General features: G+C 40.5%; 1 protein-coding gene across 3 annotated transcripts in view; it reads right to left on the bottom strand.

Moving 5' to 3' along the window:
* Oga (O-GlcNAcase) overlaps nt 1-19,864 on the bottom strand; it is a 78,385-nt gene extending 58,521 nt beyond the window's left edge. For 2 of the 3 annotated variants that reach the window (XM_045747993.2, XM_045747994.2), the window contains exons 1-2: nt 19,410-19,864; nt 8,555-8,606 (exon numbers count right to left, since the gene is read on the bottom strand). In XM_045747993.2, the coding sequence (XP_045603949.1) occupies nt 8,555-8,606; nt 19,410-19,839 (482 nt within the window). In that variant the 5' untranslated portion in view covers nt 19,840-19,864. Of the gene's footprint in view, nt 1-8,315; nt 8,347-8,554; nt 8,607-19,409 lie in introns of all 3 variants that reach the window. The other variant, XM_069330495.1, reaches the window with a different exon arrangement.
* Nucleotides 19,865-27,953: the final 8,089 nt, after the last annotated feature.

Genomic DNA, 27,953 nt, shown 5'->3' with positions numbered 1-27,953 from the left:
CAGTGACTACCCCCACATCAATTCTTCTCGCGGATTTTCAGTGTTTTGTTGGATTTTTGGTGATTTGTCTATACAATTTGTTATTATATATCTCACCATGGGTCCCAAGAAAGCCGGTGGTAAGGATAAAGGCCAGAAAGCTCATGTGAGGATGACAATAGAGGAGAAACAAGAGATCATTCGGAAGCATGAGAACGGTACACGTGTTGTTGAACTTTGTAGGCAGTACAACAAAGCCACATCAACAATATGCACTATACTTAAGAAGAAAAATAAGATTATGGGTGCTAAAGTGGCAAAAGGAGTAAGAACATTAACGGCACAAAGACCACAAATACTTGAAGAAGTGGAAAAGTTGTTATTAATTTGGATACACGACAAGGAGTTGAGGGGTGATAGTGTTTCGGAGGCCATTATTTGTGAGAAAGCCAGGGTGTTGCACGAAGACCTTCTAAAGAATACCCCTGCAACGAGTGATGCAGATAAGAAAGAGTTTAAGGCAAGCAGGGGCTGGTTTGAAAAATTTAGAAAGAGAAGTGGTATCCATAGTGTTACAAGGCATGGGGTTATGTGATGTGATTATGGAAGGGGACTCCCCTTCCAAACAGTAACTCCTCTCCTCCTCCCCCCTCCTCACCATCTTCCATACGCCTACAGCACTCGACAAGAAGGTAAGTAATAACTGGAACACAGTTTTGTAGGTTTATTTAGATGAATTAGGTAAATTAGGTATAAAAATTTAGTTTGATGTGGGGTTTTTGGGGTAGTCAGGAACGGATTAATTCATTTCCCTTTATTTCTTATGGGGAAATTAACTTCGGAATGCGAGTTTTCGGAAGGCGAGGCGTCTCCAGGAACGGATTAAACTCTTATTCTGAGGTATGCCTGTACATGTAAAGGATAAAATTCAAGAGATTGAGAATGGGGGAACAGGTTCACAGAGAATGAACAAGAAATGTGCAAAACATTAAATGAATTGTTCTAAGGTCAACATCAAATCATATATCAGACGTCGCCCTATCCCCACTAGATTTTGAAGAAGCCATAAACAGTATGCCTATGCACTCTGCACCAGGCCCGGATTCTTGGAACTCCATATTCATCAAGAACTGTAAAAAACCACTATCGCAGGCCCTTCACATTCTGTGGAGACAAAGCCTAGATACTGGAGTTATCCCTGACATACTAAAAACAGCAGAGATACATAGCACCACTCCATAAAGGAGGAAATAAGGCAGAGGCAAAAAATTACAGACCGATAGCACTAACATCGCACATCATAAAAATTTTTGAGTGCACACTAAGAAGTAAGATCACAAAATACATGGAATCACAGCATCTCCATAAACCCGGACAACATGGTTTCAGAACAGGGCGCTCTTGCCTGTCGCAGTTGCTGGACCACTATGATATGGCATTAGATGAGATGGAAGACAAACAAAACGCTGATGTAATCTACAGAGATTTCGCAAAAGCTTTTGATAAATGTGATCATGGCGTTATTGCACATAAAATGCGTTCAAAAGGAATTACCGGGAAAATAGGCAGATGGACCTACAATTTCCTGACTAACAGAACCCAATGTGTAATAGTCAACAAAATAAAATCCAGCCCATCCATCGTGAAGAGCTCAGTCCCCCAGGGTACTGTGCTTGCTCCAGTACTTTTTCTCACCCTCATATCGGACATAGACAAGAACACAACCTATAGCACTGTATCATCCTTTGCAGATGACACTAGGATTTTCATGAGAGTTGGCAACATAGAGGACACGGCATACCTCCAATCAGATATAGATCAGGTCTTTCTATGGGCTACAGAAAATAATATGGTGTTTAACGAGGATAAGTTCCAGCTCATGCGCTACGGAAAAATTGAAAATATAAAAACAGAAACCACATACAAAACTCAGGCAAATCATAACATAGAACGAAAAGGCAATGTAAAGGATCTGGGTGTACTCATGTCGGAAGACCTTACCTTTAAAGAACACAATAAAGTAGCCGTCACAACTGCAAGAAAAATGACAGGTTGGATAACAAGAACTTTTCACACTAGAGATGCTATACCGATGATGATACTTTTCAAAACGCTTGTGCTCTCTAGAGTGGAGTACTGCTGCACAATGACAGCCCCTTTCAAAGCTGGGGAAATTGCTGACCTGAAATTGCTGACCTTAGGCCTCCTTAGGCACATCTGGAGAGCGTGCAGAGATCCTTTACTGCTAGAATCCACTCAGTAAAACATCTAAATTACTGGGACCGACTAAAGAGCCTAAATCTGTACTCCCTTGAGCGCAGGCGGGAGAGATACATAATAATTTACACGTGGAAAATAATTGAGGGGCTGGTCCTGTCTGTTCGACAGGAAATTGAGTATCCAGCGTCCTACTTTTCCAGTTATTCCCACTGACCTCATTTTGTGAGCTATCACCCCATGGTCACATTTGTCGAACACCTTTGCAAAGTCTGTGTATACAACATCTGCATTTTGCTTTTCTTCTAGGGCTTCTGTGATTTTGTCATAGTGGTTGAATAACTGTGACAGACAGGATCTTCCCGCTCTAAATCCATGTTGTCCTGGATTGTGCAATTCATTGTTTTCCATAAAACTAGAAATTTGATTCCTGATCACTCTTTCAAACACTTTTATTATGTGTGATGTTAGTACAACTGGCCTATAATTTTCTGCCAAGGCTTTACTCAACCCCCTTGTGCAACGGAGCTATATCTGCAGATTTAAGTGCTGCTGGTATCTCCCCTGTATCCAGGCTCTTTCTCCATATTACGCCGAGTGCTCTCGCTACTGGTACTTTACATTTCTTTATGAATATTGAATTTCATGAGTCAGGCCAAGGAGCTGAGTGCATAGGCATATTGTCAATTTCTCTTTCAAAGTCTTCAGAGTTTGTGGTAATATCCGTTATATTACCTGCAGCTTGAATGTCATTCATAAAGAAGCTGTCTGGGTCATCAACTTTCATGTTATTTATTGGTGTGCTAAACATAGCCTCATACTGGCTTCTTAGAATTTCACTAATCTCTTTGTTGTCCTCTGTGTACGTACCTTCATTTGTAATTAACGGTCCAATACTGGTCGAGGTTTTGGATTTTGATTTTGCATGTGAAAAAATATTTCGGATTTTTCCTTATCTCTTGTATAGCTTTCTGTTCCAATTCCATTTCCTCAGACTCATATGATCACTTCAACGTTTGTTCTATTTCTTCGATCTCCCTGCTTAGGCTTGTTTTCCTTGCTTGTGATAGTTGTGTCTGCCGAAGCATTTCCGTTATTTTTTTCCTTCTGTACAGTTGTCTGCGTTCTCTTTCTAGAGTGGTCCTCTTCTGCCCCTCCTCACAGGTACGTGCTTCAAGCAGACCTTGTAAGCTTCAGCTGTCAGTTGAGCTATTCCCTGTGTGGGAGTTTTGTCGCTTAAGACCGTCTCCCATTAAATGGTTGCAAGGTCTACATTTATTTTTTCCCAGTCAATCCTCTTATTGTTGAAATTGAATTGATTGAATATTCCTTCTCGCTTGTTGGGTCTCTTAGACCTACTACCATTATTTATGCTAGTTCGCATTTCAATGAGCTTATGGTCCAAGTATGAAGTATCTGAGATTGTGATGTCTCTGATTAGTTCATCATTGTTTGTGAATAGCAAGTCTAGTGTGTTTTCATTCCTAGTTGGCTCTGTAATCTGTTGATTGAGCGAGAATTTGTCACAGAATCTCAAAAGTTCTCTGACCTGTGGTTGGTTATTTCCCGGGTCATTCCCTGCTATGATATTTGTATTTGCCATTCTCTATTTTAGACTCAGTAAATTGAAATTTCCAAGGAAGATAATACCTGGAGCTGGGTTTGCTAGGTTATCAAGTATGTTCTCTATTTTGTGCATCTGCTCTGTGAATTCCTCAACCGTTGTATCTGGCGGTTTATATATTAGAATAATAATTAGGTTTAGTTTCTCTACCTTAATTCCAAGTACCTCTACCACCTCATTAGTTGAGTTTAGTAGTTCTGTGCATACCAGTTCTTCTTTAATATACAGACCTACTCCTCCATTTGACCTAGTTTTTCTATCACATCTATATAAATTATAATTTGGAATCCAGATTTCACCATCCATGTAATCTTTTGTATGAGTTTCCGTGAATGCCCCAAATATTGAGTTTGACTCTAATAGGAGGCCATTTATGAACTTAACTTTATTTCTTGACTTTGGCTTTAAACCTTGAATGTTTGCAAATATGAATGATTGTCCATATTGTGTCACTTCTGGAAGGTTTTGGTAGTTCTCCCTCCTCTCTACCCTGACCCAGGGTGTGTTGTTGTGGCAATGGTTTGTCCAGTTTTGGAAGTGATACTGGGGAGTGTGGTAGTCTCTGTGTAGTTGGGGGGTGTAGTATGTGTGGGCTTGATGACAAACCGTAGTCCAGTTTTGGGCATTTCCCCCCTCTCCATCCGTACTCCTGCCACGTTTCAGCTTGTCTGTTTCTCCCTGTTTGTGCCTGCCTCTAAAAAAATTTCAGGGCCATTATATTGGACTTCCTCTCTTATATAGCGCTGTGTACCTCTGACGTGGAAATCAGGGCAATGAAGATCGTAGCATTTCCTCTCATTAACTGGGAGTTTGCATAGCTTAGGGTGAACATATCTACACTATCAAAACGACATCTGTCTTTCCCTAACCAGTTTTGGCATTTCCGTGGGTGCATGAATGAGCATTCCGTGCCTCTTGGCCCATATCTGCACTGTCCTTTTGCATAATACCTGCAAATATTTTCATCTGTGATTGTATTATTCTTGTTTGTACCCGTGCACGACTTTGCTACCTCTGTGTTTTTTGTTCCAACTTTCTCGTTTCTGCATTCATTCTCGGTATTGCCCTTATCTTTCTCCTTGTTGCTTATATAGTAGTAGCCACCCTTACCCAGTATGACAAATCATGCAGATGTCGCCACCTCCCTCACCAAAATGGCTTCTCAAAACTCCTTTTGCTGTCATTACACTACATATACATGTTATATATAAGTATCTACATTTGTGTTCACCATAAGGAATCACTAAGTTAGTATGTTGAGTCAAACAGCTGCAAGGAGTGACCACCAGACACCAGCTAGCCCGCCACTGGCTGCCACTCCCTCCCTACCTCATCTCACCTGACTTGCCAACCTTCTCTTCCCACCATAATGTTTTTTGCTTTTATTCACTATATACAGACATTATATACAAGTATTTGCATGTTTTGTTCACCATAGCAAAAGACTAAGCTGGTATAGTAAGTCCAGACAGTACAAGGTAGTTACACAGAGTCAGCAGACAATGCTACCTCCCTCTCCACCAAGATTACTCCTCCCACTACAGTGCTAATTATCACAACAATCCTGCTATTATCAGAACCCTGGACATTTTTATCACAGTCAGGGGTCTTCTGTAATACTATCATCACTAAATAATAGTATGTACTTACATATTTTGACATTTTTAGGCGATGCTGTGGTCACAAGAAGCACAGCAGTGCTGTGAGCTCAGTGCACCAGCCTTGGTGGCTCACTCAGTACTGAGGTCCTAACACCCGGGAATGTTGCCCACGATTTTTTATAAATAGCATCTGTTTACAAGAGCCCTGATGAAGGTGAGGTGAACCCCGTGTATCCGCAGGCCATTTAAATCTTGCGTAGTACTCCAATAAATCATATGATGTGATGCGCAATTTATAGCAAGTTACTCAACACATCATATGATGTGTTGCGCAGTTTAAGGGTTAAACTAACGAAACAAAGCTCCCGGAGAAATATAAGAAAATTCACTTTTGTAAACAGAGTGGTAGACAGTTGGAACAAGTTAGGTGAGGTGGTGGTGGAGGCCAAAACCATCAGAATTTTAAAGCGTTATATGACAACGAGTGCTGGGAAGACGGGACACCACGAGCGTAGCTCTCATCCTGTAACTACACTTAGGTAGTTACAAAACACCGGAGAGCAGAGAAAGATACCAGAGAGCCAGAAATGATCATGTCAGTGTGAGAAGAAAGGCAGAGACAGTATGAAAATAACAACAAATGAAGCCAAGACCAAACCAAAGCTGCTCCACAGTCTCATCAGGAGGAAAACAATTGTGAAAGAACAGATGAAGACTGGTATGGAGAAAATGACGAAGAGGTGTACGAAGAACTCGACGAGATTCCAGGTGGTCTTCACAATGGAACGAGGAAAAGTTCTTGAAGTAGGAGAGGTGGCAGTAAACCAGGTAGCTTGAAAGGGTTTGAAATTACAAGAGATGAGATTAAGAGGCTTCTGTTGGATCTGGACATGAGAAAGGCTGTTGGACCAAACAGAATCTCACCATGGTGCTAAAAGAGTGCAAAAGCACCTTGCACAACACACTATGGTATATATTAAGTCACTGGAGACAGGAGACCTACCAGAAATATGGAAGTCAACTAATGTAGTCTTAATATACAAAAAGGGGGACAGGCAAGAGGCACTGAACTATGCGCCAGTGCCCCTAACTTGTACACCATACAAGGTGATGGAGATCATGAGAAAAACCTAGTAGGGCCATCTGGAGAGAAGGGATTTCATGACATACCACCAACATGGGTTCAAGGATGGCAAATCTTGCCTTAGAGATTTAATACAATTATACAACCAGGTGACAAAGATTAAGCAAGAAAGAGAAGGGTGGGCAGACTGCATTTTCTTGGACTGTCAGAAAGCCTTTGACATAGTACTCCAATAAGAGGCTCGTGCGTAAGTTGGAGAAACAAGCAAGAGTAACTGGTAGGGTACTCCAGTGGATATGGGCATACCTAAGTAATAGGAAGCAGAGAATTATTGAGAGGGATTAGACTTCAGAATGGCACGAAGTCACCAGTGGAGTCACAGGGTTCTGTACTCGGTCCTATCCTGTCCTGTTTGTCAACAATGCCAAAATTATGAAAAGGATTAAGACAGGACAGTACGAGGCATCAAGATGACCTGGACAAACTGAAGGAATGGTCCAACAAATGGCTTTTATAGTTTAACCCAAGCAAATGTAATGAAAATAGGTGTAGGGAGCAGGTCAGATACAAGGTACCATTTGGGACATGAAATTCTTCAAGAATCAGAAAGTGAGAAAGACCTGGGGGTTGATATGATGCCAGATCTGTCTCCAGAAGCCCACACCAAGAGGATATCATCAGTGGCATATGTCAGGTTGGCCAACATAACAACAGCCTTTTGAAACTTCTTTAAGGAATCATTCAGAAACCTTTTACACAACACATGTTAGACCAATCCTGGAGTATGTAGCTCCAACATGGAGTCAATATCTCATCAAGCACAAGACTAAATTGGAGAAGGTTCAGAGATATGCCACAAGACTAGTACCTGAGCTAAGGGGTATGAGCTATGAGGAGAAACTACGGGAACCAAACCTCACGTCGCTGGAAGCAAAGAAGTTAGGGGATCACCACATACAAGATACTGTACCCAGAGGAATTGATAGAGTAGATAAAGACAACTTATTTAACACGGGGGCACACGCACAATCAACATCCTGTTGTTATATGACAAAGAGTGTTGGGAAGACGGGACACCACGAGCATAGCTCTCATCCTGCAACTACACTTAGGTAATTACAAGGGTAGACAGTACAGCTGATCAAGGGAGATATTACTGGGCCCTATGATTTGCTTATCTCACAATACAGACATTATGAATAATTGACCAAAAAAATGCAATCCCATTCCCATTGTACATATACTATACAGAATTGTAAAATTAGAGGAATACCAATGTATTGGTATCAGTGTTATCAACCTAGTTTTGCAACAACAATTTCACCTGATACACAATGTGTATAAATATTTATTATAAAGTATATAATTGATAATTATAATGGCCAGTGACTGAATACTACTAAGTTCCCTTTGTATAAACGGATTTACTAAAAACTTCATAGACCAATTATAACTATAAACCATTAAAGAATAGTTTTAAATATGTAATTCCTGATTCCTTCCTTTAATTTAAGCTTGCGTAGATGGCTACCACAATGATCAGGACAAAATGGTTTATTACCCAAGAAGTGTATCAAATAGATTGTTAGCGTTAGATATTTTAACCAACCAAAACTGAAGTACACTACAAATAATAAGCCTGTGAAAACCACAAACTATTCCTAAAAGTGATTAATAATAAAAACAATTAGACCATCAGCTATAGTTGCCCTAAGGATTTCTGGGTATGGCCAATAAATGGTTTGGAGCATCTAAAAGCCCTTCAAATATATTCCAAGAGTGCACGTGAGATATACATCATAATCTATACCTGGAAAAAGCTGTAGAGTCTGTCTTCAAATCTGCAATGTAAAATAATTCCACACGAAGGTGGGATGCAAGATACAATACCTGGTTTGTGTAATAGGGATAATAAAATGTTATTGTACATTAGAATAATGTACATTAGAATAATGTATATCAAATAGCCAACAGCTCTCAAAATGTTGAATAATTCACCCACCTTTAGTGTAATTTTTTATCTAAATATTCAAAAGAAAACAGACTTACTTTGCAAAGAGATCCTTTCTTTGTTCCGGTGTCCATGGTCGACCATAGAAACCTGCAATTCAGGACACGTTTAAGGAACTGGCATGTGAAAAAGAAGAAGGGATAGAAGACATACCAGGCAAGGCATAGCAGTGGCAAATATATTACATGGGGGTCATATCTGTAATTAGATACAGTGAGACAATACACTGCCCTTTATTATGTTAATTAAATGTTATGACACTCAATTTTATAATTGTTTATAAGATACAGTAAATAGAAATCATTTCTGTGGTTGATGAGCTTTAGAAAATACAATTCTTTTGTTGTTGAACAGCGCACAATTTCAAAGGAAACAGGTTAAGGATGCAAAACACTAGTGACGCTGCATTTACTGTACATGACAACCTAACCACAAGGCATCGTTATAGATGCAAGTTACAATCTTTTTATTTCTTCCCATGACAGTTTTCTGTGGAATATTTGGTAGCTGTACTTCACTAGTTGGTTCTGAAGAAAACCTCTTATTAATTCCTTGTTCCTGTTATAAAAGCTTCAAATGTTTGAGTTCCAGGTGCCTAGCTTCGTGTCATCTGTGTAACAACTTATTCTCCATTATTTCTTGTTGACACACACACACAGTTTGTGTTCTGTTCACTAACAGAAGCTATTTAAATTTCTTTCCTATAGTTGTCACATATTTACAGTATCTGCTTCTCACAAGTAGTAGTTTTTAAATCATGGTAACACCTTCCTCAACTGTATTTATATACAGTACTTCATATCCATTGCCACACTATCAACTTAGCACTAAAAATTAAAAGTTGAAGCTACATGTGAATCAACCAACGCATCCTCTGATTAGACAGTACGTTTTAATACTAAATATAATAAGTACATTCCTTACTGTCTACATAGTACATACACACACTTAATTGTGCCGTTATATTTACCTACCTATATATTTTCTGCCCGAAACGCTGTGCGTACTAGTGGCTTTACAAGACTAATTACTATGCTATGTATCCTCACAATCCCAATGTACCTTCTTTTATGTATATATATAAATAAATAAATAAATAAATAAATAAACAAACAATTCTCCTCATTTTCTGTTGAGACTCAAAATTTTAGGATGAAGTTTTCATGTTCAATTCTATATACACAAGTTTTAAATATAATGAATTTCTTTTTCAGTTTTATTAAACAATAGAGATTTTACACAAAATTTGAAAATATCCTGAGTTACGTTACAAATTTATTGAAAGAATTTAGTTATGTACATTAGTTTTATAAAACTGTACAATAATACTGTATCAATATAGCTATAGGTTAAGTACTAATTGTAATTAAGAAGCAATAAAATGCTTGTCCTCCTACACTAAGATGATTAGGTAAGGTCGTGGTTTTCAATACAGCTTTTCAGGTAAACTCTAATATTCACAATATTTTGGTGCGATTCTGGTGATTAAGTGTATTTATGTACTAAGCCGGTAGTCAGAATTGTACTTATTACCTTTTACCTTTAAATTAAAACGTACTGTCTATTCGGAGGAGGGGTTGGAATCAACTGATGCTAAGGGTACAAAAGATCTAAATTTACCTCTAAAGAGCTAAATTGGTAACCCTTGCTGAGAAATACAAAGACTATCAGAAGTCAGAACTTGCTTGATGCAAGTTTGGTGCAAGAAGTGTTTATGGAGCAGTCCCCCATGGTGCAGTGATAAGACACTTGCTCCATGTTTCGAAAGCGATTTGGCCTGGGTTTGTATCCTGGCCGGGAAGGATTGACTAGGTGCCAATCCTTAACTGTACGCCTCTGTTCACCCAGCCATAAATGGGTACCTGGTTATTTAAACGACTGGCAGGTCAAATTCCAAGGAAAATTAAGATTAAGAACCTGCCTGAAATGCTGTGCATGCTAGTGGCGTTACAAAAATGTAATGTAAGAACTATTACATACCTATACTTTATATTTAATCCTGTTACCAAAGCCATCCCAAAATGAAACTTGAACCAAACATTTCACTAAAACATTTTTCCCCTGCATAAATTAAGAGATGTTTATAATAATTTATAATATAATTTTTATATATTCAAGATCAATGGTCTTCATGTGATCTTGAAATTAAAAATATTCAATATAAAAGTGGTTTTAATGTTTACTTAGCTTCAAAGCCAGCCTAACATGAAGAGTTATGATTATTTTTTTGTTGAGTTTTGTAAGCCAAAAATGGTGTATTTGTTTATCACGCTGACAACCCTGCTGTGTGTATATCATGAGTTATGATTACTAAAATTTTGCACATGTAACATCATGTACTCTACATCTTTACCAAATTTCATGAAAATTTGAGACAGTCAGGTTGGGATCTGTGATGATTTGGCATGGAATGACCCAGAGACACCAGGTGAAAGGAAACGTGCCCAACCATTTCTGCTGCACCTTGGCATCAAACTCAGGATCCTCAATTGAGAGTAGAGGATGAATCACGCAGCCATGTGTGAATATGGGTCATCATATTCAAGACTGCAGATTTTAAAACCTGTCCTGGCCAGCCTAATGATATACAATATACAGTTTTAACAAAACAAGCTTTGTAGAAATGCATGTGTATGATTTACGAGTATCCCTGTATGCTAATACAGTACTGAACAGTAATACAATTGAGCACCAGCTCACAAGCTATTATCAGATTCGTCATTAAAATGTTAGCTTACTTCTCAGTAAAATTGCATCACTGACATTTCTATATTTATTACCAGAGTAATATTATATTTATAATATATTTATAAGTAATATTATTTATTTATAATATTATTATTATATTATATATATTATTATACAGTACTGTACTGTATTTCAAATTCTACTGCTTATGGAAACCCTCGATTTACCAAATGGCAACCAGTTGTAGTGGACTATCCAGGAATAAAGCGCCAGTTGCTTATGTCACCACTCCATTATTTCTAGGATTTTTTTCCAGCTGAATTTTGTACCGGAGTGCTGTTTTTTAGGCAATTCCTTAGGTACATTACACAATAGGTGAAAAGTGTAAAACGTTGTTTTCGGTCCTACATTGATGATTGTTATACTTATTCAGCTGACCTCCGACCTCTTTAGAGTTACACTGGGCCTTTGAAAGTAGCAGTGTACTGTAAGTTAGATTAAAATTAACATCTTAATTGTTCAGAAATTTAAGACTCCGAGATCAGCCTTATGTCTATTTTGTACAGTAGTACAATAATGTTAATCCTGAAGCCCTCAACCCTTCCTGGTGTAGATTTAATTCTGGGATGATTTTTATCACCGAGCTAAACTTTTTACAAAGCAGTTACCTCCTTTTGTAGGCAAGTCTCCAAGCTTGGATGCAGCAAACCAAATGGAGGTGCAATAGAGATTAGTTTAATATAACGGAATGGCCACTATTTTCCTCCAAAGTCAAAGGTTTGTTTAATTACTCCTAATGTTTGGTAGGCTTTTTTTTACTGCAGCTCCCTACTTTAGAACTTTCAGTGACTTTCAGTCACAAATCAAATCCATCTTCCAAAAAATGTAGCACCTATAGATAAGAAAGGAATGTACAAAATATGGACCATTGTAGCCAAAGATAGTCAGAGTTTTGCAATATTGTATTGGAATTCTAAAGGGCATATCAAAAACTGAAACATACTACCCGCAAACCTAACAATCAATTCTAGGCCTAACACAATTTTATGTATAATTTTGTCCAGTAATACAGCATGTACCATACTAGGTGCAGTGGAATGCATAATCAAGTCACAGCTGGAAGGTCCCCAATTCAATTCCTGTAGCAGGACAGAAAAATTTGGTCAACATTTCCTTTTACCTTATGTCTATTCACGTAGCAGTAAATTGATACCCAAGAGTTAGGCAACTGTTGTGGGTTGCATGCTAGGGAAGATCAATACTGTTTAGAGGGACTTTGATACACCTAAAAGGATTCCTGTTCCCGAGTACGGGACACCACAAATGCTAGGTATTTTACTTTTTCAATCTACTAGAGGGTTCCATTTTTTTATAATTAATGCAAGCTAACACACACACGAAATGGTTCTTATGTACGTAACCAAATCTTGGCGATTCCATACCCTGAGGCGTGGGAAACGTTTGGGCTTTGCATTATCATTACCATTTAAGGGTCTGTAGTACAGTTGGATTAAGTCTCGATTCAATTGAGAATCCCAGGTTCAAATCCCGGATGAGACAAGTGGCTCGGCACATTAATTTTCACTTAGTACCTCTGTTCACCTAACAGTAAATTGGTAGCTGGGAGTTAGTGAACTGTTATGGGGGTTGCATTTTAAGAGGGGTCAGTAGTGTGACCTTGGGGGATCAAGCCGCTCAACATAAGCCTAATGTGTGTGTATGTGCATACTTCCCTATTTGTCCTTGCAAGGGTTGAGCTTCAGCTCTTTGATCCCAAGCCTCAACTATCAATCTGCTGGTAATTACCCGAGTGTAGTTACAGGATGAGAGCTACACTCGTGGTGTCCCGTCTACCCAGCACTGTCATATAATGCTTTGAAATTACTGACCATTTTAGCCTCTGCCACCATCTCATTAAACTTGTTCCAACCGTCTACCACTCTGTTTGCGAAAGTGAATATTCTTATATTCCTTTGGCAGCTTTGTTTACTTAATTTAAATCTATGACCTCCTGTTCCTTAAGTTCCAGATCTCAGGAATTCTTCCCTATCAATTTTATCGATTCCTGTTACTATTTTGTACATGGTGATCATATGGCCTCTTTTTCTATCTTCTAGTTTTGGCATTTTTAATGCCTCTAACCTCTTGCCCTTCAGTTCTGGGAGCCACTTAGTGGCTTGTCTTTGCACCTTTTCTAGTTTGTTGATGTGCTGCTTAAGATATGGGCACCATACAATTGCTGCATATTCTAGCTTTGGCCTAACAGAAGTCTTGAACAATTTCTTTAGCATTTTGCCATTAGCATTAGCTTTAGCATTCTTGTCTTCTAGTTTTGGCATATTTAATGCCTCTAACTTCTCCTCGTAGCTCTTGCATTTCAGTTCTAGGAGCCACTTAGTAGCATGTCTTTGCATCTTTTCCAGTTTGTTGACGTTTCTTAAGATATGGGCACCATACAATTGCTGCATATTCCAGCTTTTGTCTAACAAAAGTCATGAATAATTTCTTTAGTACATCACCATCCATGTATTTAAAATCAATTCTTAAGGGGGCGTTATTCGGGTATATTAAAGTTGTTGTTTAGTGTCAACCATTATTTTTGACTGGTTGTATATGAAAAGGGCTACAATTGTTCAAAGTTTCAGTACTGTAGCCTAAATAGTAAGGGAGATTTTTAATTTTATTTTTTTCAACGAATTTTACACATTTTCAAGTGTAAATTTACAACCACACCTTTCAGATATAATCATTCTATGACACTTTTCTGACACATTAACATATAATAAAGGATCCCTTGCAAAAGATTTTCCAAAACGTCTTTAGTTTTCCTAATACAAATAGTCTAAGTTCCCCTCCAAAATTATGCAAATATATCATGTTTATTGCTATTATAAAGTCAATAAAGAACAAGATAAAAATGCTTGCAAACGATTTTAGAGACAAAATTTATATATAATGTGTAAGTTTCATGTAAATTGCATAAAAAATGAAAGATTCATTTTCAAGTAACAAACTTTCAAGTAAAAAATAAATTCTAAGGTGTTGCCCTCTGTGGCTGAAGTTGACATAACCAATTTCCTCCAAAATTGGCACCCTTACAGATAGGCATACGTGCAGTCAGGTGTATAAGTTTCATGCAAATCGCCCTATAAACAAGAGAGAGATAAAATTAAAAAAAAAAAAAGTAAAATTTGACTTTTTTTAACTAAATTTTTTGTTAATAAAACTAATTATAATTTGTTTTTAATATATGCTATTGTGATACCTGAGAGTCAGACATGATTTCAGTTGACATTTTTGTTTGATAATCTTTTTTGACCATTTTTGAAAATTTTTGACACATAATTCAATATTTTTTTTCACCCTTCCTATTTATGCTACGATACTGAGACTTGGACCAAATGAAACCCTTTTCATATACAACTTGTCAAAAAAGTTTGATTGAAATTGAACGAGTTTTCATTTTTTGCATATTTTGTGAATAACGCCCCCTTAAGTTAGAAAGTGTGGCATAATCTCCTCGCACAACGTTTTTCATATGGTCCTCAGGTGATAGTTTTCTAACTAGAACCACCCCTAGATCTTTCTTTATCAGAATTCTTTAAAGATTTCTCACAGAATTTATAGGTTGTGTGGGGTTTATGTTCTCCTATTCCACATTCCATAACATGGCATTTATTCACAATAAATTCCATTTGCCAAGTGGTGCTCCATATAATTATTTTGGCCAGGTCTTGAAGGTCATCACAATCATCTAAGTTTCTTATCTTTCCTATTATCTTAGCATCATCAGCAAACATGTTCATATAATTCTGTATACCAACTGGTAGATCATTTATGTAGACAATGAACATCACCGGTGCAAGAACTGAACCCTGTGGTACTCCAATTGTGACATTTCTCAAGTCCGATACATTGCCTCTGATTACTGCCCTCATTTTTCTATCGGTCAGAAAAATTTTCATCCATGTTAGAAGCGTACCTGTCACCCCTCCAATATTTTCCAGTTTCCAGAACAACCTCTTATGTGGAACTCTGTTGAAAGCCTTTTTTAGGTCCAGATAGATGTAGTCAATTTCTTTCCTGTAAAATCTCTGTGGCTCGATAATAGAAACTGAGTAAATCCAATACACAGAATCTTCCAGATCGAAAACCATAATGTGTGTGATATCATATCATTTCTCTCCAGGTGTTTTATCCATTTAGTTTATAATTTTTTCCAATATTTTCACTATTACACTTGCCAATGATACAGGTCTATAATTGAGGGGGGGTCTTCCCTGCTGCCATTTTTGTAAAATGAAACTATGTTGGCCTTTTTCCACACATCTGCTACGACTCCTGTACACAGGGATGCCTGAAAGTTCAGGTGAAGTGGAATGCTGAGCTCAGATGCACATTCTCTCAAAACCCATGGTGAAACTCCATCTGAGCCAACTGCTTTGTTCTTACTGAGCTCCTTTAGCATATTTTCCACTTCATCTCTTGACACCTCTATACGCTCTATGTTGTTTTCTGGAATTCTTATTGTCTGGTTCTCTTTAGATTTCATTATGTACAAACACACTTTGGAACTTTTCATTTAATGTTTCACACATTTCCTTTTCACTTCCCGTGAATCTGTTTCACATTTTCAACCTCTGGATATTATCCTTTACCGGCAATTTGTTATTTATGAATTTATAGAATAGGCCCGGTTCTGTTTTACATTTATCCGCTATACCTTTTTCAAAATTTCTTTCTGCCTCTCTCCTTACTGTTGTATAGTTTCTCGCATCTTTGTATCGCTGGTATGTTTGGGGGTTTGGCCTCTTCCTATATTGATTCCATTTTTGTGTCTTTTTGGTCTCTGGCCCCTCATAATTTCTGTTGAACCAATCCTGTTTTCTGGTGCCGCATCTATGTTTTGGTATGAATGTTTATGTGCCTTCATTGTATATTTTGCAAAATTTGGCATACATATCATTTACTTCCCTGCCTAGCAACAAGTCTTTCCAATTACACATTAAAAAAATTTCAAAGTTCTCCATAGTGACCTCTTTAAATCGAGTTTATCAACTGTTTCAATGTCCCCATTTTCTTCTAGATAATATTTTAAAGCATATTTAATGTCTAACAGGACATGATCACTCTTTCCCAAGGAAGGAAGGTACTGGATGTCAAATATCTCTTCTTTCCTGGTGAATACTAGATCCAGTACTAACAGTACATCTCCTTCCCTCATTCTTGTGGCCAGCTTGATGTGTTGATACATGAATGTCTCCAGAATGAGGTTCACAAATCTGCATGTCCAAAAGTCCTCCGTTTTTGCTTCATAGGCCTCCCAGTCTATTGCTTTAAAGTTGAAGTCCCCCAATATCAACAGTCGTGATTTATCTATCTGCTTGTACAATAATCTGTCATGACCATTATGAGGCCCTCTCGTTTGTCATCCAGTTCTTCCTTTGTTCATGTGTTGCTTGCTGGTGGGCTGTAGGCATTTAAAATTATCAGCTTATCCTGATTCCAGAGTTGCAATGCCATTATGTCAATATCTCGAGGGTTTTCAAATATTAACTCTCTTACCTTCAGGTGTTCTTTCACCAGTACAGCCACCACTCCTCCCTTCATAGTTTTCCTGTCACATCTCCAAACTGAATAGCCCCTTGGGAATATGACTTCATTTAATATATTTTCTTCAAGTTTCGTCCCTGATAATGCAACAATATCTGGGACCATGAGCTGAATTATATCTTGCAACTCCAAAGTTTTTGACCTCACTCCATCTATATTGGTATACAGTATACAATTTTCAGGAACATGTTCCCTTTCCCTTTGCTCTTTACTCCCCCTTCCACTAATGATTTTGTTGCCTTGTTTTTATGTATCATTTCACAAGCTTTCCAGTCCCTGACACTTTGTAGAAAAAAGAATCTGTCTTCTTCATTTCTATCCCCATTTAGACGTTTTGCTTCAATTAGGTTCATTTTCAGCTTTTCTCTGTCTTCCTTTGAGAGGTCTTGTCTTACTGACCAAAGTTTGCCAACCTCATCACTCTGCAATTTCCTGGCATTTCTAACCACTTCCAAACACTGTAATTGTTGTGGCCCAGTTCCTGGACCCTTTATGTTACACTGAAACCTTTCTCCACTCGCCTACAAGATGGGACAACCTGGTACTCACCTAATTGTGCTTGCAGGCGTTGAGCTTTGGCTCTTTGGTCCCGCCTCTCAACCGTCAATCAACGGGTGTACAGATTCCTGAGCCTACTGGGCTCTATCATATAATCTACATTTGAAACTGTGTATGGAGTCGGCCTCCACCACATCACTTCCTAGTGCATTCCATTTATTAACTACTCTGACACTGAAAAAATTCTTTCTAATGTCTCTGTGGCTCATCTGGGTACTAAGTTTCCACGCGTGTCCCCTTGTTCGTGTCCCACCCGTGCTGAAGAGTTTGTCTTTGTCCACGCTGTCAATTCCCCTGAGAATTTTGTAGGTGGTTATCATGTCTCCCCTTACACTTCTGTTTTCCAGGGATGTGAGGTTCAGCTTCTTTAACCTTTCCTCGTAGCTCATTCCTCTCAGTTCCGGGACGAGCCTGGTGGCATACCGCTGAATCTTCTCTAGCTTTGTCTTGTGTTTAACTAGGTATGGACTCCAGGCTGGAGCTGCATACTTCAGAATTGGTCTTACATAAGTGGTATACAGGGTTCTGAAAGATTTCTACCCCCTGGTGTATAGGTTCCTAAGCTTACTAAGCTCTGTCACATACATACAGGCTGCCTGTCCCAAACAAAATGAATTATGGTGTGCACAAGATGCACAATAGCATAGCTTTACTGCAACTTTGGGTTTCAGGCCTATTACTTATGTCAAACTTGACAGGCCTTAAGTGGGTGATTTTACCTACTTTGTTGGTATTGTTCACTATGCTGACATAGTAACAATACTGTTTAATAAATAATTTCTATACAGGATTTTACTAGATACGAGAGTAGGAGGTTGGGCAATAATCACATGCTGTCAGAGTAGGCTTGCCACACCTCACTATTTCCCACCACACGTCCCGCCCTGACACCCACGTCCCGCCCTGACACCCACGTCCCGCCCTGACACCCACGTCCCGCCCTGACACCCACGTCCCGCCCTGACACCCACGTCCCGCCCTGACACCCACGTCCCGCCCTGACACCCACGTCCCGCCCTGACACCCACGTCCCGCCCTGACACACACGTCCCGCCCTGACACACACGTCCCGCCCTGACACACACGTCCCGCCCTGACACACACGTCCCGCCCTGACACACACGTCCCGCCCTGACACACACGTCCCGCCCTGACACACACGTCCCGCCCTGACACCCACGTCCCGCCCTGACACCCACGTCCCGCCCTGACACCCACGTCCCGCCCTGACACCCACGTCCCGCCCTGACACCCACGTCCCGCCCTGACACCCACGTCCCGCCCTGACACCCACGTCCCGCCCTGACACCCACGTCCCGCCCTGACACCCACGTCCCGCCCTGACACCCACGTCCCGCCCTGACACCCACGTCCCGCCCTGACACCCACGTCCCGCCCTGACACGTCAAAATTTGCATGCAGAATGAATTTTAATACTTCTCCAAAATTTCAGGGTTTCAGCTTCCATCACTTAAAAAATTGCATTTAATTTTACTTCACTGTGTCAGGGGACAGGAAGCCAGAGTGTATTTAAACACGTTAGGCTTATATCGAGCCCCCCCCCTCTCCCCCTCCAAAGGTGGAATTACTGACCCCGTCCAGAGTGTAGCTGACTAACACAAGCTGACTAACTCTAGAGAACGTACATACTGCTGGGTGAAGAGGTGCATTAGGTGAAAGGAAATGAGCCCAACCATTTCTGTCCCGTTCGGGATTCGAATCCGAATTCTCGAATGGTGGTAGAGAACGAACCCGACTGTACTACCACGACCCGTAATATATATTACATATATAAATATTTTGAATTTATTATATAAACACCAAAGGTGTTGTGTGTGTTGGGCGGAGACGTGATAGTGAGTGTTAGTGTCGTCACGTGTGAGTGTTGAGACATGTTAAGGGTGTAGGAGAGAGGCCCCGCAGACAAGGGCCCCCAAGAGTACAAGATGGCGGGCGGCCTCACTGACACTTGGGCCCTCCACCTGTGTGTGTGTCTCCCTCGCCCTCACCCTCTCCCTCACACACCACACTAACCTTCCACTACTCCACACACAAAGTTCTTCCGTTCATTAAGATTGTTAATATTATCGACGACGACGACGTTGCTGTTGGCGTCGGCCATTTTCCTGGCTTGTGGCGGCGGCGTCGGGCTCACTCCGGGGCTCACCACCTCCACCAACACCTTCAACAACCCGCAGATAACTTCGCTCGCTGCTAAAAATGTCGACTGCAATTTAACAAGCGTGACGCGCGCGATAACATGACAGAGGTACGCAAAGTTATAAAATGGAGGACGAATTGTTAAGAGCGTAGTTGTGTGTGATGAAAACTGGCTGAGCTGGAGCTGAAGCCCGACGGGACGGTACTGGTGACGACACGCTTCTCCTACCCTCTCACTGGTTCTCCGCTCAATGACGACACACTTCGTCCTTCTTCCCATTGGTCCAAGTTCCAATGACGACATATCTCCTCGGCCTTCTGATTGGTTGAGTACCCAGTGACGACACCCTTGGACCCTCCTATTTGTTGCCTACTCAGTGATGTCATATCTCTCCGACCCTCGCATTTGCTGCCACCCCAGTGACGGCTCTCTATTGGTCGAGCACTCTCTGTTGACATCTTTTCAACCTGCCACTGCTGTCCTCAGTTACGTGACTCCTGCCACCAATCAATATTGCATCTTTATCTAAGACAGTAAAACTACATCCTTATGTTAACCCCAATGTTGATATGGCGATGTACACTAAATGTTGTAACTAGCGCATTAAGATTAAATTGCTTAGCTAAATGAATTTTGGGGTTCAATCCCCGAGCCCATTCTGTGCCTTCATAACCCTTTATTTTCCACTACTGTCCATACGATGGGTATAGGGTGCATAATAAGTTAACTACATTAACTTATGTTCTTATTGGACGGATTCTTAAGGCTTTTATAGAGGGAAGCTCCATCCCGGGAAAATGTTCTCGAATTATGGCTGCAAATTGACTCTAAACAGATCTTATTGGACAGATTGCAGAAAACCACTGTTATATATTTCTTGATGTCGTGAATACGTCACAAGTTCGTGGCTCAGAACCCATGGAACAGCTTAACCGCCGAATCCGTAAATGCTAAAACACTTAATTTTAATATCCAGCTCGAAAAATTCTTAGAACAAATAGAATAACACATTTGACAAGCCGCCGGCGTCCTGACCTCGTCGAGGCCCTCAGGTAAACTCGGGTAAATAAAGGGTAACATGAAAAAACATGGATCATTTGAATTGAATTGAAATTGAAATAAGTTTATTGAGGTAAAATACACACAAAGGGATGAGGTAGCTCAAGCTATTCTCACCCCATTCAGTACAACGTGTTAATATATACATAGACACACATCACAAATAAACACATTACCAAACATTTTGAGAGGTAAAAATATACATTTCCTCCTTCACAAGTAGTATGTTATCAGACGTACACACAAATACTTTTATGACCTAGGTATACTGTATAGACAATGGATCATTTAATCCTAACTAGTCTAATTAGACTAGTCTAATCCTAATTCTCTAATTCTAACTAATCCTAATTAGCCCCTAATTTGCCTGAGGCCCGGGGGAGGGCAACTATCTTTAGTGGCCTCGACGAGGGCAGGAAGCCGGCGACTTGTCGAAGGTCCCCTTCCCGACCCCCCCCCCCCTTCTCCAGATGGGTTTCGAAATTCACCAGCGTTTTGGCATTTAATGATTCAGCGTGTAGGCGGTTCCACGGGTTTATAACTCTAGCTATGGGTGAAAAGGCATCTCCTATTTTCCCTCCTGCACTGTAACCTGTTGAGCTTGACACCGTTACAGCTGACCCCTTTGAGGAAGGAAATAGTCTGAGTCAATATCCTCCAAATTTTTCAGTATTTTAAAAGTATCATTCAGGTCAGTCCTGTCATGTCTAATTTGCAGTGTAGTTAGCTCTGTGGCCTCAACCGTCCCTGGCATGCGAGTCGACTTAGTTCAGGACTGATTTTAGTCGGCCGTCGTTGAATTTTCTCCAAAACAGTTATGTTTTTCTGATGATGCGATCTCCATGCTTAGATATATTAATCCAAGTGGGGACGCAGCAGAGATTTGTACAGTTATATAACTAAGTACAGTACCTTATTTTCGTTAAAGTCAGTTTCTTTTGGCTATTCCTAGGGTGTTTTTTTCCTACAGCTCCCACTTGTACAATTCTCAGTGATTGGTGGATATTGACTCCAAGTTCCTTTTCTTCATCAACCTGCGGTAAGGAAATGTTGTTGAGTTAATAGTTGTGATGCACATTGCTAAGCCCCACATGCAAGGACTTGCATTTTTCGATATTAAGGGTCCTACCAGAGGACCCTTAACTTGCTGTTTTGGAAAACAAAATACAAAATTATTTTCAAATATTTATAATTTTCAAACTACGTCCATTTTCGGTCATACGAGCAGACGGCCAAATTCGGATGTAATTTGTAAGAGGACAGGTAAGTAAGTAATTATCAAAAGAAGGCACCAAGCCGGAAGGCGATGTATGTAGCAGCATCAACTGTGCGGGATAATCAGAGGGCGCTAAATATTACTGAGAATGTCAATACGAGAACAGAAACGCATAAGGTGAACGATATCAAAAGTATCCGATCCACCGGGACGCCTGACAGCTGGGTGGAAAGCCCTTCGGATTCGTCCTCCTCGTCCAGGTCCTGAGGTTCCGGGTTCGATCCCCGGTGGAGGCGGAGACAAATGTGCAAAATGTTTCTTTCGCCCTGATGCCCCTGTTACCTAGCAGTAAATAGATACCTAGGACTTAGACAGCTGCTACGGGCTGCTTCCTGGGGATGTGTAACAAAAAGGAGGCCTGGAGGCCTGGTCGAGGACCGGGCCGTGGGGACGCTAAGCCCCGAAATCCTCTCAAAATAACCTCAAGAAGATTCACCAAGAATTTTATCAAGGGACAAGTGACCGCGAGGGACGGTCGTGAAGCAAGACTCGTCCTAGAAGTCAGGACATTCAAATCAAATGTTTATTTAGGTAAGGTACGCACATACAAGAGATTTTACAAAGAGTGATGGATTTATAGATAGGGCTAGTACATACAATGCCTAAAGCCACTATTACGCTAAGCGTTTCGGGCATGAAAAACTTAAATGACTAAAGCTTAATACTAATTGAGCATAAAGAATAAAATGAAAACATGGAATGAAAACATAGCTGAAAAAGCAGCACAAATACAATTCTGTCGACAAACAGTGCTCTTTAAAAAAACCAGACATTGGTTGACAATAGAGGGGTAAGGTAGGTTACAGGGAATTTATTAGGTATAGCTTCGTTTTTATCTTAAACTGGTTGAGAGAGGTACAGTCTTTAACATGGTTGGGAAGGTCATTCCACATTCTGGGTCCCTTGATTTGTAGAGCATTTCTAGTTTGATTAAGTCGTACTCTAGGAATATCAAAACTGTATTTATTTCTGGTGTGGTGCTCATGGGTTCTGTTACAACCTTCTATGAAGCTTTTGAGGTCAGGATTGGCATTACAGTTTAGCGTTTTATATATGTATAATACACATGAGAGAATGTGCAGTGACTTAATGTCTAACATATTCAGAGATTTGAGTAGGGGTACCGAGTGATGTCTGGGGCCAGAGTTGGATATTGTCCTAATAGCAGGTTTGAGTTGAGTAATTAGAGGACGTAAATGATTTTGGGTAGTAGAACCCCAAGCACAAATACCATAGTTGAGATATGGATAGATGAGGGAGTAATAGAGAGTCACCAGGGCAGGGCGGGGTACATAATATCTGATCTTAGAAAGAATGCCAACAGTTTTTGAAACTTTTTTTGATATATTTAGAATGTGTCCCTGGAAATTCAGCTTGTGGTCAATGAGAATGCCAAGGAATTTGCCATCTAATTTGCCATCTAATTTGTTACAAATTTGGGTATTGTTTATTATGAGATTTATTTGATTAGAGGATTTATTGCCAAACAGAATATAGAAAGTTTTGTCAATGTTAAGGGTGAGTTTGTTGGCAGTTAGCCAAAGATGGACTTTATTTAGCTCAGTATTTACTGTGGCATTTAGAGCAAGGGGGTCAGGACTGTGTAACACTGTAAAAGTGTTTGGTTTAGTTGTATTTAATACATACATAGAGTACATGAGTCACAGACAGGAATTTGAGAAGGCGCCAGCTTGGTCGGCCTGAGTTTCACACCTCTAAGAGTTAATGACCCCAAGTGACCTGAGGTCAGATCATGCAGAATTTCACCTTACTCCTACTAATCTTATAATTGGAGCCTGGTAGCCTTCAAACATGCCGACGTTTAAGGAGTGGCTTGGTAGAGAGCTGGAGGCTATCTACTTGTGGGCGGAGTTAGTTACTAGGTTCCCCAATATATACTCGGAGAGCTATGGATTCGAGAGCATTAACAGAACAGCAGCCAGCAGAGGAGAGGAGACGGCCTAGCAGGGAGGCTGTCGGCTGGCAGGGCGAGACAGTCTCTGTCCACTACAGACCCCCCCCCCCCTTCTCAATCCAGCTATAGGCAGGCACTTGGTGAGTTGAACATTAAGGTGACTTGGTCGTGTTTTACAAGTGTTGTGTGATGATCAGGGGCAGTCAGTTGTAGTGTTCTCAGATTCTTGGAGGATGACTCACTTGGCATATTAAACTTGAACATTTGAGTTGCTTAAATTATGATACTTATCATGTGAAATATAATTGAATCTATTATTTAAATGGTCTTTACTTTGTGCCCTAAAGTTTTGAGTTGAGGTGAGAAAGCCTCTGTGATTACTGGTTTCATGAGTTAATGAGTACATGATAAAGATGGGACATACTAATAATGACCTTGATAACGTCTTTTGTGAATATTGTGATACAGACAAGTTCCATTCCTTGTCTTGTAGGTAATGGTCTAGAATGGATGGTGGCAGCATTTCGTCTTCTACTATCTACTCTTCTACTTCTACCTATTTACACCTCTCCCTCCACCCCTCTCTAAACTCTCACTTTCAACTAATGACCCTCCTCGCTCCTCCCACCTCCCTACCTCTTACCCCAAACCCTCACTAATTACTTCACTATTCATTTCTTTGCTTTCGTTTTCTCGTATACGTTTGTGGCAGTGACATGTATTCTAGAGTTCTCTCTAGAGTTTCGGGTAGCTGATAAGTTACGGCGCCTTGTAGCCGTAGCACCTAGGTAGTCAAATACCTAGGTTACAAGGTGTTGAACGAGAGAGGCTGCCTTAGGAACTCTGGGAGTGCTCTAGAATAGTTAGCTAACTGGGGACGGAATAACGGACTAGAGAGAGCTGTTTCCCCCGGCCTCGTTAGTTAACTGGGGGGTGGAATAATGGACAAGATAGAGCTATTTCCCCCCCCCCCCCGTTACAACTGGAGTAAATGAAGGTTGTGTCGTCAGCAAATAGAATTGGTTTGAGGTGTTGGGAGGCATTTGGAAGGTCATTAATGTAGATGAGAAAGAGGAGAGGGCCAAGTATGCTGCCCTGTGGAACACCAATGTTGATGGGTAGGGTGGGAGAAATTGTATTATTCACAGAAACATACTGGAGCCTGTCAGTAAGGTAGGATTTGAGGTATTGCAGGGAGTGTCCTCTGACTCCATAATGATGTAATTTAAGAAGAAGGTTTTGGTGGTTGACAGTATCGAAAGCTTTACGCAGGTCCACAAATAACCCAACAGGGAACTCATTTTTATCAAGAGCTGTATGAATCGAGTTAATCATACTAATAAGTGCATCGTTAGTGTTTTTTTGGGGTCTGAAGCCATATTGGCAAGGGCTAAGTATATTGTGTTTGGCTAGATAAGAGTAAAGCTGCTTGTAGATTAGTTTTTCAAAAATTTTTGACAAGTTTGGCAGGATTGATATAGGTCTGTAGTTGTTAACATCTGTGAGATCACCACATTTGTGGACAGGCGTTACTCTCGCTTTTTTTAGAATATCTGGGAAGGTTTGGAGTTCAAGTGACTTGTTGAAGAGCAAAGCAATAGCAGGGGCTAAAGATCTGGAGGCTTTTTTGTAAATTAAAGTTGGTATCTCCTCAAGGGCACCAGACTTGGTTTTAAGGGAAAGGATTATCTCATTGACGTCAGTAGAATTAATAGGCTTTAGGTACAGAGACTGTGGATAGTTACCTGTAAGATAGTCCTTAACGTCAGTACTGGAAGTACTCAGTACGTCAGTACTCAGTATTCAACATGAATATGCACAACCGTAAGAGGGACAATGCAGTGTGAACAATAAGGAGCAGGGCGGCGCTCCATTAAGTGACCGTGAGTTAAGCGAGTATGGCCAATACGCAACCTTGCCAGAGCCGTTCCCCCACAACCGGTTATAGTGGTAGGAGGACGGCCACAGGGACACACTACTCTTAAGAGTACGTAGTTTGTTACCAGTAACAGAAGACCAACGACTCTGCCAACGGGCAAGGATGGAGGAGTGAATAACTGGGTAAAAGTCGGAATAAGGAATACCATTACGGGAGATGGGACAAGTGCAGATAGCTTCCCTACCGGCAGCGTCTGCACGCTCATTTAAAGAGACACCAACATGGCTGGGAACCCAGCAAAACTCTACCGTCTTAAATCTGCTGGAGATAAGAAACAGCCAATATTGAATCTCGACTATCACCGGATGGACTAGATTAAAGGACTCCGGAACCATGAGGGCACTACGAGGGTCAACTACAACCTATAGCGAGTAATCCTTATATTCGCTTCATTATCTCATTATCTTAATGGCGTAACTAATTAGCACTAACTACACAAGCTATAATCTTATCTCTAATTACAGGTAACAGTTCTCACATCCTCCTATCCTAGTAGAGAAAGGTGAGGGGTAGTCATCAAATATAAGGAAGCGATATGAGAATAGACAGAGTACGGGAGACATCTCCCGTCACGCAGGGTGCAGTCGCACCTCCACAGATCTCCAGTATCATCTATTGATACTGGTAATGGCTCAAAAGGGCCACCACTTTCGGGCTATTTATGACTGTGCCACTTTTTGGGTGGCTTCATCTTCATCTTAACACATTCACAAGGGAGACATCTCCCGTCATGCAGGGTGCATTCGCACCTCCACAGATCTCCAGTATCAGCTCTTGATACTGGTAATGGCTTAAAAGGGCCACCACTTACGGGCTATTCATGCCCGTGCCACCTTTTGGGTGGCTTAATCTTCATCAATCAATCGATCGAATGGATAGAGGAGCCGGCCCCGCTCTTATGCCAGGTAAGTTACGGGCTCACCATAGCCCGTGCTACTAGGAACTTGTTTCGAGTAGCTGAATCTATAACAACAACAGCAGCACAGTTCACCCAGTGAGCCAACTCCACGCTGACTTTGTCTCCTGTAGCACAGACCATCACCTTCACTCACCAGACATCACTCCACAGTGAGCATTTGACTAATAGAATGGAATACGAAATGAATCGTGATAGAACCAGCGTTGCTGCTCAGTGTCGAAAAAGAAAATATATATTAGATACAAGTTCCGAAAGTGACGGCGATTGGCATCCTGTGACTAAAGCAAACAGGAAAAGTCACTCTATGACGACCCATCTACCGACAAACACTCCAATTCAAATTCAAAATTCAAATGTTTATTCAGGTAAAGTACATATATACAAGGTGTGATACAAACATTGATGGATTTATAGATAGAGCTAGTACATACAATGCCTAAAGTCACTATTACGCAAAGCGTTTCAGACAGGAAAAACACTAAAGACTAAAACTTAATACTAATTGAGATTAAAGTATAAAATGTGTTGAGAAAATATAAAATTAAAAAAGGGGGAACATGGCAGAAAAATAGCAAAAATACAATTTGGTTGACAAACAGCATTGTTTAAAAATAACAGACATGGGTTGACATTTTAGGGGTAAGGTAGGTTACAGGGAGTTAATTAGGTAGTGCTTAGTTTTTATCTTAAACTGATTGGGAGAGGTACAGTCTTTAGCATGATTGGGAAGGACTCCAGCTTCTCCAGCTCTACCAACAACCACTCCAGCTCCTCTGACTAAATCTGCACTGCCAGTCTTCAAGGTGCAGCATACCGAAGGTAAGTCTTCCTACGTCACTGTAGTGGACCTCGAGAAAGAGTACCCCCAGCTCCAGATCAGAGCAAAACTAAATCTCAGAGGAGAATATATTCTGAGGCCCAAAGACGAGTCAGTCGCAACGATTCTGAAAAATTACACAGAATGTGAGGAACTCAAGCTAGAGGATAAAATATGAAAAATCATTGTCCTCCAATATCCCTTGCATATGGCCCTTGACCATCTCGAAAAGCTGAACTATGTGGTGTCAGCAGAGAGATGCCTGGTAAAAACCACAAAGCAGGAAACTCGACAAGTCCTTCTCACAGTAAGAGGACGGATCCCAGAGAAACTTGACCTTGGAATCTGGGGCGTGTTCCAACACAGGCCTTACACCCCAGAGCCTCTAAGATGCTTCAGATGTCAGAGATTTGGACATCACAAAGATGGCTGCCCAAGCCCAGTGAGGTATGGAGTCTGCAGCCAGCCCCACGACACAAAAATATGCATTGA

The sequence above is a fragment of the Procambarus clarkii genome, chromosome 24, assembly GCF_040958095.1.
Source record: "Procambarus clarkii isolate CNS0578487 chromosome 24, FALCON_Pclarkii_2.0, whole genome shotgun sequence".
Lineage (NCBI taxonomy): Eukaryota > Metazoa > Arthropoda > Malacostraca > Decapoda > Cambaridae > Procambarus > Procambarus clarkii.
This window is presented reverse-complemented; position numbering and strand designations above follow the sequence as displayed.